The 12,483-nt window shown below is 33.5% G+C and overlaps 1 protein-coding gene across 1 annotated transcript in view; it reads right to left on the reverse strand.

Moving 5' to 3' along the window:
- Positions 1-831: 831 nt before the first annotated feature.
- Positions 832-12,483, reverse strand: part of LOC119834007 — a 45,448-nt gene continuing 33,796 nt past the window's right edge. Inside the window, exon 2 of the mRNA XM_038358278.1 lies at positions 832-1,634. Coding sequence (XP_038214206.1) covers positions 1,226-1,600 — 375 coding nt within the window. The 5' untranslated portion in view covers positions 1,601-1,634 and the 3' untranslated portion in view covers positions 832-1,225. The remainder of the gene's footprint in view (positions 1,635-12,483) is intronic.

The following is a 12,483-nucleotide window of genomic DNA, read 5'->3' on the forward strand; positions in this document are numbered from 1 at the left end:
AAAAATTTAATCCACTACAGCGACCTACTTTATATTTTTAATTTGCCCGTTAGATGTTTCGAATTTTCCTTAGAGTTTCTCTTTTATAGAAAGCGCTGAACCTACTCCGTAAAAGCAATAGTAGATGAAAGTGGTTTCAGCGTGGATATATATTATACATTACATATATTTATTCGACTTAAAATGTAAACTAAACTGTTTTATATAATAGCACACAAATTAAAAAGCGTAGGGGTCATTTTATATATATACATAATTAGTCATGTGGCAATGATTCGGGTATTTGCTCAATCTTCATTAAATTCGCTCCACTCGAATCAAAGTGTCATGACAAACACCATACAGAAATTAATTTATTTCGTTAAAAGACAATCCTAAACTAATTAGACCTTTAAATGCTAGCAAGAACCTTTGTAGGTCCGGAAACCAGGGTTTCATTGTTTCATATCCAGAATTCCACCCAAAATTTCTCAAAGATTTAATTGCCTTGAAAATTTCAAACGTTTTAAACGTCAAATTTAACATTTTCGACGGTAAATATTAAGCAAAAAAGGGGGGAAAAGGACGAGAATAACAGTGAAATGATGAACTAATAAATTTATGAAATAAAAAAGTCTCAAGTAATTTATTCCAGTGAATGTAACATCTTGATACAATTAATATTATCAAAATTTAATTAAGTCGTATTTAGCTAAATTAAAATGAAACCCATCTTTAGGTGCTTGTTTAGTACTCCCGTACTTTAACGTCCTAAGCAAGGTAAAAAAACTAGCATTTTTTTGGAGTTTCCCATACTAAAAAAACTTTTTTAAAATAGCTTTAATAATATAGTTATGGTTAAACTGCATATAAATTGTCTCAAATTCTTGATTGTGGCAACCCTAAACATAGAAGCGAGCTGTGATCAATGCCTTTGTCATAACTATGGTAATATAATATCATTTAGATTTGTATATAATCTACAGAGATAAATCTAAAGCGAAGACTCTCCAAGCTCTAATTTATCTGCATATAAATAGTCTAAACCATAAACCTAGTATACCCTTGGATATCTACCGCTTCTTCTCAAATTGTGAAGTGAAACAAATGGATATGGAATATGGGCAATGGAATACGAGACATGGGATATGGATCATGGGACATGAGTCACTCGCCCGAATCGTAGTTTATCAAACTGAAAATCTTTGTGCCTGAAAAAAAAGGATATTTTTCTATTAGCTAATCCTTACTTGCAATAATAGAGTCTTCCATCCCTCCCCGTGTGCACCGTCCAGCCTTCCTTCAGCTCTCCTTGAAGCTTGTCCAACGCTTCATCGTTTTCAGCCCTCTCGCATTTCGGACTCCCGCCCAATTTCGGACTCCCAAACTTGGGGCTGGCGCCCAGGTTCGGGCTATTCGCGATGGGGCTATTGTTGCCCAGGATGGGGGTATGGTTGCCCAGAACAGGGCTATTGTTTCCCAGCTTGGGGCTATTGAGTTTCGCATCGTGAGTTAGGGGGCTATTTATTCTTGAAAAGTTGGGGCTTGCGCCCGGCCTGTTCGGTTTGGGACTGGCCGTGCCGCTGGGTCCAGGCAAGGATGATGCCTGCTGCAGCAGCATCGCTTCCGCATCATTCCACCATTTTTAATGTGATCTGAAAATAAATGAATTGGAATTTGGTTAGAAAACAAATTACATGTGTCTAAATTGTACTAATTTAAGGGCGTTCTCTATTATATCTAAAGGATAAATTAATTAAGTCTTGCTGCAAACCGAGCTTCCGTTTCATTGATTTGCATTTAAATATAAATGTGTCGAGTTTTTTGCGCATTTATAATAGACTAGCTTTTCGCCCGCGGCTTCGCCCGCGTAGAATTCGCTTATATCGCACGACGTGGTAAGGAGTATTTTCTTCGCATTAAAAAGTATGGTGTGTTCTTTCCCACGTTTAGCTCCATCTTCATACTTAGTTTCATCAAAATCGGTTTGACAATAACGAACTTTCATTAGTAGGGATAAGCTATTATCACGCATAAAACCTTTTCTAACACGCTTATATTAACTTCGCCTGTGTTTTATTACGTCTCTTTTTAATAAATTGCATCTAGATTTTATTTTTGCCAATCCCTACTAATATTATAAATGCGAAAGTTACTCTGTCTGCCTGTCTGTCTGTTATGCTTTCACGCCTAAACCACTGAACCAATTATGATGTAATTCAGTATGAAGGTAGAACTGAACTTGGGAAAGGACATAGGATGATTTTTATCGCGAAAATAAGGGTGAAGGAGTTCAAATAGGGAGATGAAAGCGATAAAACCGAATTTCACGCGGGCGAAGCCGCGGGCGGAAAACGAGTCATATATATAGGTTAAAACCCATATATATGATAGATATATATGATAGTATAACCAACAGAAAATACAGACGTAATGAAAATCTTTGATTTTGTGAAAGTCGATTAAAACGTTAATAATCTGAATATATATATAACTCAAAGGTGATCTATCAACTCACAGCCTAAACTACTGGACGAAGGGGCTGAAATTTGGCATGCAGATAGATGTTATGACGTAGGTATCCGCTAAGGAAGGATGAAATAGGAAAGTTTGTCCCGTGAAAATTTATTAAGACCGCGCGGGCGAAGCTGCGGGCAACAGCTAGTATATCATAAGTGTCAATTATATTTACGTGAACATCAATTAAGTATGTGTGCGTGACTTTGAATACATTATGAAGACAAACCATATTAATTTTTATGTTAGGGTTCATAAAAAAGTTGCCCGTTTAATAATATTTCGCTCTTAACTAGATAGTAAAGTTAATTTTAAAGACATTTTATTTTTATTGTCAAATTAAATTTTAAACTTTACAATATTTACAGTAAATCAGCAATGGTAGTTATTAATTAAAGCGAAGTTTGAATACAAACAACCGAATTGCAATTTCACAAGAACCAATTTAAAATATTCATAATATTTTTGAAGTTCAGTTTAAATTGGAAAGCGTGGTTTGCACGTGTTTGAAAAAAGCTTTTCGAATAACCACACGTTAAAAGAAATCTTGTTTGTCAAATTTTTTAACACAAAAAGGCGCACAAATTGCTATGAAAAAAAGAATAAAACTCGCGCGAAAAACGTAATCGCTGAGCGCGGGAATATGAATAAAAATGGCCGCCAATTTTGTAAAATGGTGCTGTTTGTTCGAGTGATAAATTATATTATTATTTCTAATGAGGATTATTATGTACTCTATCGAGTTTTAGAGGTTTGTTTTTAGAAGATTTGAAATATTATAATATTGTTCAGAGCAGATGATTTGTTTTTTTTACATCAATTTGTTAAAAATTTAAATAACCACTAGCTGACCGGCAAACGCTGTTCTGTCTTACTCTAATCATTTTGACGTATGAAATATAGATGTTGGCCGATTCTCAGACCTACCCGATATAGACACAATGATTCATGAGAATCAGCCCAGCCGTTACGGAAGAGTATGGTAACTTAAATACACATATAGTTTACACATATAGATATAAATCCGTTTCATCAAATCATTTTCCCGTTTTGCAAACAACTAAGCATAAAAAAAATGGTTGCCTGTAAAGTCGGTTTTACGAGCGAAGATTTTACGTGACAACGTCTTTTTTTCCAACGCCAAGAACGCTCGAGTAAGACAGAGACAGAGACACAAGCACGCGCCGATTCAATGCGCCTAATTCTCTAGTGCTGCGCGCGCGGCGGACCGATCATAGTTCGGTGACTCATCGTAACGTTACCGGGCGTTACACTTTTTCATGAGTGACTCCCAGCCGCAACCTAATTTAAGACGTTGTCACGTCAAAATGCAATAATTTTATTAACATAAAATATTTATTATTAAAAAAGTTCATACTATAAAGCAGTTCATACATTCGACCGCCTCCTTAGTATAGTCGTCAACGCGTGAGCGTAAAACCGAAGGGTCCTGGGTTCAATTACCGGTGGGGACGCACAAAAAATAATGTCTCAGTCTGGCAGGACACAGAAGGCTGATCACCTACTTGTAAAGAAAATAGATCAATGAAACAGATGTACATCATCTCCCCATACCCCCCTAGGGGACACAGGACTTCACTAACACAGCAGTTCATAAATATATAAAAGTATAGATACAAGCAGAATTTGTTATTTAATCTCAAAGTCGTACCAAAAGCACCGGACAGCGTTAAGAAAATGATCCCAAAACTTTGAACATTTACTACATATATCTACTTAAGTAAGTTCTGAGTTTCGTAACATACCTAGTACATATTATGTGTCTACAAAGGCTCACTATTAATGCCCACTGGTGTAAGGTTCAAATTTATCTTGTTATATATAATAGAATTTTTATGTTAACCAATTCCAAAAAAGCTATACCTGTAAGCATAAAAAATAAATCGAAGCTGTCTTGCCTGCGTAGTGTGTCTCGTTTAATTATTTAACTGACCCGTGGTTGAAACCGCGTAAGTCCGTATCCCGTAGGAAAATCGGTATAAAAAGTGCCTATGTGTTATTTCAGTAGTCCAGCTATCTACGAAGCAAAATTAGTATTATTATTCACCAATAGATGTCAGGAAAAAAAAACACGAATAAAACACAAATATGACATTTTCTAAAAAAGATTCCTAGCTAGATCGATTTATCGCCCCCGAAACCCTCTATATACTAAATTTCATGAAAATCGTTGGAGCCGATTCCGATATTCCAATTATATATATATATATATATATATATATATATATATATATATATATATATATATATATATATATATATATATATATATATATATATATATATATATATATATATATATATATATATATATATATATATATATATATATATATATATATATATATACAAGAATTGCTCGTTTAAAGATATAAGATAAATAATAAGGACTTAAACAAAAAAGCAGAAAACACGCTTCACTATATAGTATAAATCAAAGTCGCTTTCACTGTCCTTATGCCTCTATGTATGCTTAAACCTTTAAAACTAGGCAACGGATTTTGATTGTTTTTTTTTAATAGATTGAGTGATCCAAGAAGAAGGTTAACATATATAATAACATCTATAAAGTCTATTAAATTACTTCGAATTTAACGCGTGCGAAGCCGCGAGCAAAGGCTACTGAATTATAAAATTAACTTAATTGTCTCATAAGCTCTTGTAAAAACAATACGTAAGGAAATGAAACCTGGAATTAAATCCTGGCGATCCTAATTAGGATAATAAGACAGAGTCGTCTAATTATTGTATTGTTACGGATAAGTGTACAAAGTTTGAATTAAATCTGTCCATTTCAAATAGTTCAAGTCGAATCTGAAGGAGCCGGTTACACACATACATATAAACATATAGATGAAGCTAATAAAAGCATATTGACAACAAAGCGCGTTAATTATAATAATAATTGTAATCCTTAAAAAAGTTGTATTACATATTTCTACAATCATATAAATTCTGTACGTATTTATTTATTGCTTCCTACATCAACCGCATTATCTCAGGACTGTACAGATGCGAATCTAACAAGTACCCATGGCCCCTTCATCAATGCGGCTTGACGGAACACAGTGGGGTTTTAGTCGGTAGGAATCCGACATAACCTGCGGCCTCTTCCCCGGGGGTCATGGGTATCTATGCAAGATTTCCCCACTTAAAAAAAAAAGGACTGTACAGATTAAAAAATAATCAGGACGTCAAACAAAAAACAAGCAATCTTCCGTGTCCTATATTGGAACCTTTCGAATATGGAACGAGTCGATGACGGCGCTTTCTTCAGTAAAGATCATTTTTGGTGAACTATTTCTTTTGAAGGATGTTTATATAGTGTTCTGGATTCAAACTGCCAGCTAACATCATAATAACCTCGTTTTTTATCTGTGTATAATTTATTTGTTTTTCTTTATTCAGGTCGGATTTAAAAACTTTTGTTTTGTTCTATAGCATTATAATGGTTTATTAGTGAAAAAATAAAGAATAGAAATAAAATATGAGGCGGGATTCGAAAATTATCCAAAAAATTGTTACATTTTACTTTTTTTTCATTTACCGTTCGAAACGACTGCTTATAAAGTCACAGCGTAATACGAAGTGTCAAAGCACTCAAAACATTTCTTTGACAAATAATAATTTACGGCAAAACGTCGCATAACTTGGTGGAACTTGAAAAAACGGGGAGAATAATGAATAATTTAGGCGGCGACAGTCAAAACAAGTCGTATACAATGTGGCCTGAAAAAATATGAGGTGTTATCATCTTCCGTGACAAAGGATGACCTTAGCGACGCTCATGCTTGAAAACGGCTGTTTATTTTATCTGTGATATAACAGACGTAATAAAAGTAACTTTATGATAGTGGTATTATGATTTAATATTATTTCGTTTTTGTTTTTAATTTATTGTAGTAGGTGTAGGTACCAGTAATTTTATTGAAATTAAACTATTAAGTCTATACTATCGGCACTGCATGTTAAATAGGCACCGCCTTATTTATTACTAGCCTCTCGGCCTGGCTCCGCTCGGGTTTCCCGGAATAAAAATAAAATTTAGCCGATGACACTCAGAGATAACGCTATACGTAATGTAAAAAAATTAAAACAGTTCAGTAGATTTATCCCCTACATGGTCATAAACTCACAAATTCAGAAACTAAACCTCTCTGCTCAATGGATAGTTAACTTACACAGATAAAATATTTATTAAATAAAATTTGATTTAAATTTATTGTACGCGCGTAAAGTTTCAATTAACTGCAATGTTTTAAGCATTAATTAAAACATTAAAATAATTGAAACTGGATCTTGATCAGATACTATTGTATCAAAACAAATCAAATAGATAGGGGGTTGATATATAAAACCCGCATATATATTTTTATTTAAATAATGCGCCATTCAGCAATGTTTCCGAGGGCAGACCTAATAAAAAAATTAATGAATTGGAACGTGATAAGAAATAGAAATTGTTATGTAAATATCTAAGTTATTAAGAAAAAGCAGTGCTTTATGAGGGTTCGCTAAGATTTCTATCTAGAGCGCCGATATTTCTAGTTTTTTTATCGTCGATAAAATTATACTTCTATGATTTACACTTCAAGATATATTTTGCATTAAAGTGTACAATGGTACATGAATGGTAAATGCATATAGTATAGGATAATATAATTTCCAAATCATAGGATATATAAAATTAAATAATGTTACGCAAAAGTAAGATTCACTTCATTTTATGTAGAAAATTTGAGATTCATCGTTACCATAACTTTGTCATCCCTCATAAGGAAACATGCAATTTCGTATTTTCAAGATCTTAGAAAATGGGTGTCTTAGGGCGAGTGCGGACGGCAACATTGCTTCAAACATGAGATTTACTTTTACACTTGCGGTCCGCTCCAGCTTTGCCCGTGGTACATATATAGCCTATAGCCTTCCTCAATAAATGGGCTATTAAACACTGAAAGAATTTTCTAAAACGGACCAGTAGTTCCTGAGATTAACGCGATCAAACAAACAAACATACAAACTATTCAGCTTTATAATATTAGTACAAATTTATTTTTTTAAGATTCCTAGAAACAAAAAAAACATCCATGTAAACAATAAATATTATTGCCTCCTTTGTATGTAATGACAGATTAGTATATGTAGATAGAAACCTATTTATGGTTTAACGCAACGAATGGAATCGCATGTTTACGATTCTGCAATCTTATTTCATAAACAATAGACTTGTAGCAAACCAATAATTCATACCAAAACTAACTACCAGCGCCATTTGTGAATCTAGAAAGGGACGCACACATACCCTTTCTACACGTGCGAATGAGATAGATACCGTATGACAGGTGGGCGGGCGTTGACCTCTATTGTTATTGCATTTCGGCGCGAATTCATAATAATCGTTCGACTTTGAGGTACTACGAAGGTTTAATGCAAACTGTTTTGAGAGGAACAATTGTATACTTTGCAGTGATGTGTAACTAATAATACGTTACAAAGGAAGTTTGCTTTGCGTTACATGAATGAGTCTTTTGTCATTTCCTTTGTAAAGTACTTACGTATTTTAAATATAATATTTTTGAAAAACGATTCAACACTCAAATGAAAACTGAGTAATTTTCTTCCGTTTTATAATGCCTTTTTTGGGAATTTTTATTAATTTAAACATGTATATAGGATAGATATTTTGAAATAACGAACTTGATGCTAATCGGGTTAAAAACAGGTTAATTTATTAAAAAAGATTATCACGTCTGTTTAACTTTAAGCGTATAGAGAACATCAATTTATTTATATACATTACCTACAAAAATTACAGTAAATTAGATTTTTTTGTTTAAATAAACTTTCGCTGTCAACTGTTCACCCGAACTTTTAGAAAACTTTGCCGGGAGAATATAAAAGCTCATTATATCACATTATAAAAGCTGCTATGTCTTATATATTTTGTATGGACACAAATGCGTAAAATTTATTTGTATCATCGGTACAACATGTCACTAAAGTACCTACGTTTATTTAGACACTAATTTCACATAGAAGTTACGCAATTACTATGTGTGAAAACCCAAAACAAATTCATCGTTTCTAAATCAATGGATTTCCACTTCAGACATTTCCTAGCCCCTAGAATGTAACAAACTCACAATATTAAAATTTACCCCTTCCTTACATAATTAAAAATACCTACTAGAAAATAAATAATAGCATTAATAACAATAGATATATATTAAAAACAAAACCTTTCATTTTAAAAATGCAGAAAGGCTCATTGCCAGAACGGAATGACATTTCAAAATGGAAAACCCGCTTAAAGGAATTTCTAGGTATAATAATTTTACAAAACCGCTCGACGGAATAACATAAATTTGAATAATAAACAGACAGACGGATGAAATTGAATTTGTTTTAAAACAATCTGATGCGATGGCGATGGCTTCAAAAATTTAATTACTTATTTAAATCGTGTGTCCCTTGGTACACCATTAATCCCTTTAATTTTAAATGAAATAAGGGTCACTTGAATTTATTCAATGTAAATATGTCATTAATTCATTATTTTTGCTTTGTTAAAATGCTTTGGAAATAAAATTTTAATGTGGGGACAGTGGCGTAGCATGGGCTGTGGGGGCGGCATATGGAAGAGGAAGCAGGAAGCGCTAAATTAAAATACTTAGATTTTCGAACAGACGGACGGACATATAGTCTACATATATATACATATAGATAAAGTCCCAGGACCTCCCATGTTACCTTTTGGGTACAGGATCCTTTTATATTTTATACCGGCCCAAGACGACGAAAACCTACGCTACGCTACTGGTATGAGGAAAAATTGTTAACCAACGAACAATTAAAAGTGTTTTGAAACGTGAAACCTTAAAACGTTAAACTTAATAATGGAATGTAAGATTCTTTTTTTATTCAAATTTAAAAGATTTTCATCTAGCTTATTTCCTAAAACACGTTAACTATCGTCCTACATTCTAACTAATAAAAATTATTTTTAAACATAAAGTTAACTGCCTCCAAATTGCCAGAACTAGACCAAATTTTAGGGGGACTTCATGGCAGGCACCAGTTTTCTAGCGTTCAGATTTCAGCTTTCACCACGTCGCGATTTTAGTCTCAATTATATACTATTATTACAAAATCCAATAGAGTATTTGAAATTATAGAGAAAAATTCTGTGAAACAAAATCTCAGTAAACGTTTGAACTTTCTAAATAAATAGGGTACATAGAGTCCAAGGGAAACCTTACTCGCATTACCAATGGAAGAAGTTTCTCACATATGCCCAGATTGAACCGACTTATAGAAAGGAGGCTGTATGTTTTTTTTTCATTGGTTTATAAGATATTAGACATAAAATAAACTAGAATAGAAGCATGACACAAGTCCTCTCAACCCTAACACGGAGCCCATTACTTACTATCTCGAGTCCTAACTTGTTTCTCCAATGGGACGTTAATTCAACGTTTAATTACATTAAGTTTCGTTAATGCCATTGAGGACATGACGAGAATGATGTATTCATACTGAATTTTTGTTAATAGAAAATTCTCATGTCACAGTGTTTTAACTTGGCTTAAAAAAAAGAGGAGTCTATCAACTTGATCGTATTCTATGTCTGTTACGTCAAAGTCATATCAATTCTGGGTGAACCTATTTTCATTCAACCATTCTGAATAGAGTAATCTATAATAATATTATAAAGCCGAATATTTTGTTAGTTTGTTTGAACGCACTTATCTCAGAAACTACTGGTCCTCTTTGAAACATTCTTTCAGTGTTAGATAGCCCATTAATTGAGGAAGGCTATAGGCTATATATGTTCACACAGGCGAAGCTGGGGCGGACCGCTAGTTAATAATACTTTGAGAGTATATTGAGTTCATTATGCCAGTATAACATGCGAGTACCTAACAACAAAGAATTATATAAATGTAGACTCTAATCAGCCTAGAAAGTAGTCTGGCCTGAGAGGGAAAGTGGACAAACCAGTGCTTTGCGCTCTGAATCCAAAACGACTTTAGCAAGAAAATAAATTATATTTAAAACCTACAGTATATAATAAACATCGGAATATTAGTACATGGCAACACTCTTATTATAAAAGACAATGATAAACAAAACACTAACATTTATGTATTATATAATATGGTCCATATTCATACACTGTTGTTTAGTTTGTCTATGGTTTGTTGAAAAACAGAACACACACATAGCCTGTAAAACGAGGTTTCACCTTACGACGGAGAGGTCTCGCCATAAAATGTAGAGTTCGAATTATGAAGGATTGATTAAGCGGATTTTTACTCAAAAACAGATGATTCTCTTCAATTATAAGTAAGAAAAACTCAATAATAATGTTCGAGATACAGAGGTAATTTTTTCTTGAATAATATCTATACTACCGAAAATGGCAAACAAACTTTCTCATTCGTATCTGTTATTATACAGGAAAATTGTCATAAATTGTTCACCTGAACGATTATTAAAGATTTCGATATGTCGTCCCAGAATGGAGCAATAAAAACCATTTTACTACAGCTCTCAACCATATTTTCCGAGTGTTGTACTCAGCCCAGTATGACAGCAATAAAATCGTTTACGAGGGTCGATGGGACAAAATACACAAATATTCACAATAAACCGTACTGTCGACCTTCTAAAATGTAGCGAGAACTTTGGCGAGACTATTGTGAGGAATTTCATCTTATTTCTTTGTATTTATCGATCTCGCTTCGGCACGAATTGGGACAGCTCACACTGGAATTACCACACAGAACACCGGAGTGAAATAGTAGCATACTAGATTGGGGGAGCCTCCCGGTCCCTTTCCTCAACTTTCGCGTATCCTTTTCCTCAACTTTCCTCATCCTTTCCTTCTTTCCAGTTTTCTATACTTTCTTTACTCCTTAAATGTGGACAGCGCATTCGCAGCGGTACTACTTCTGCGAATGTTCATAGGCGATGGTGACCGTTTACCATCAGGCGAATCACCAGCTCAGTTGCCATTATGATATGAAAAAATATTTGTTCTATTTATATCTTCTATGGATAGAAGTTGTTCAGTTTCTTCGTAAGTCTTGAGATATAAGTGACTATTTCATTACAGTAAGTTTTGTTTTGTAAATAAACATTGAATCGAATGTTGAAATTGTTGCATAAAAAAAGCCCAACGTAACAAAAAAAGAAGCCTGGGTGTCAGCTAAAACTATCGCTTCTAGTACACACCTATAGGTGAAGGTTGTTTCTGGTTGTTTGTTTGTTCAAGTTAGTCTACGAACGATGGATCGATTTTGACAAGAAATTCACTAATGTACAGTTCTATAATGTATATGTATACTAAAAATAATTTTGGAAAAATAATAAAAAAATCATTTGCAAACAAAGCCGCGGGATCCAGCTAGTCCAAAAAGAGTTAATTTTGATGTTGAAACATTAGTTATTAATTAAGCAGAGGTATTAAAGAGTATTTGACCGTCCAACGAACCCAATTAGAGGATCATTTAACCTCTCCAACCTTGTCGGGTTTCTTAATTCGGCTAATTCTATGAGATTCCAGTTACTTTATAATAGGAATGAAGTGAGAAATTCAGTATTTTAACGCTATGTTTAAAGGGATCGACAGTAATTAGTTTATTCAGTAGCGTTTTGTCGAGGTATAAAATACAAAAAGGAAAATGGCAAGTTTATACGAATTCAATTTTTTCAGTACTAATTTTAGCTTTAAGCTAATAAATGGTGATGCTATTAAAATAGAGTGAGTAGACATGAGATTCTTTTCATCACGGTGCCGAAAACATCTCATTCAGGGGAATTTCCATTAACGGAAATTATCGAGGTTAAAATGCCATTAAAACTATAATATATAATAATAATAATAATAATAAAACCATTTATTGACTACAGACAAACCACACAATACGTATAAACACAAAATGAAAGAAAAAAAAAAAAAAA

Source organism: Zerene cesonia, chromosome 18 (assembly GCF_012273895.1).
Source record: "Zerene cesonia ecotype Mississippi chromosome 18, Zerene_cesonia_1.1, whole genome shotgun sequence".
Taxonomy (NCBI): domain Eukaryota; kingdom Metazoa; phylum Arthropoda; class Insecta; order Lepidoptera; family Pieridae; genus Zerene; species Zerene cesonia.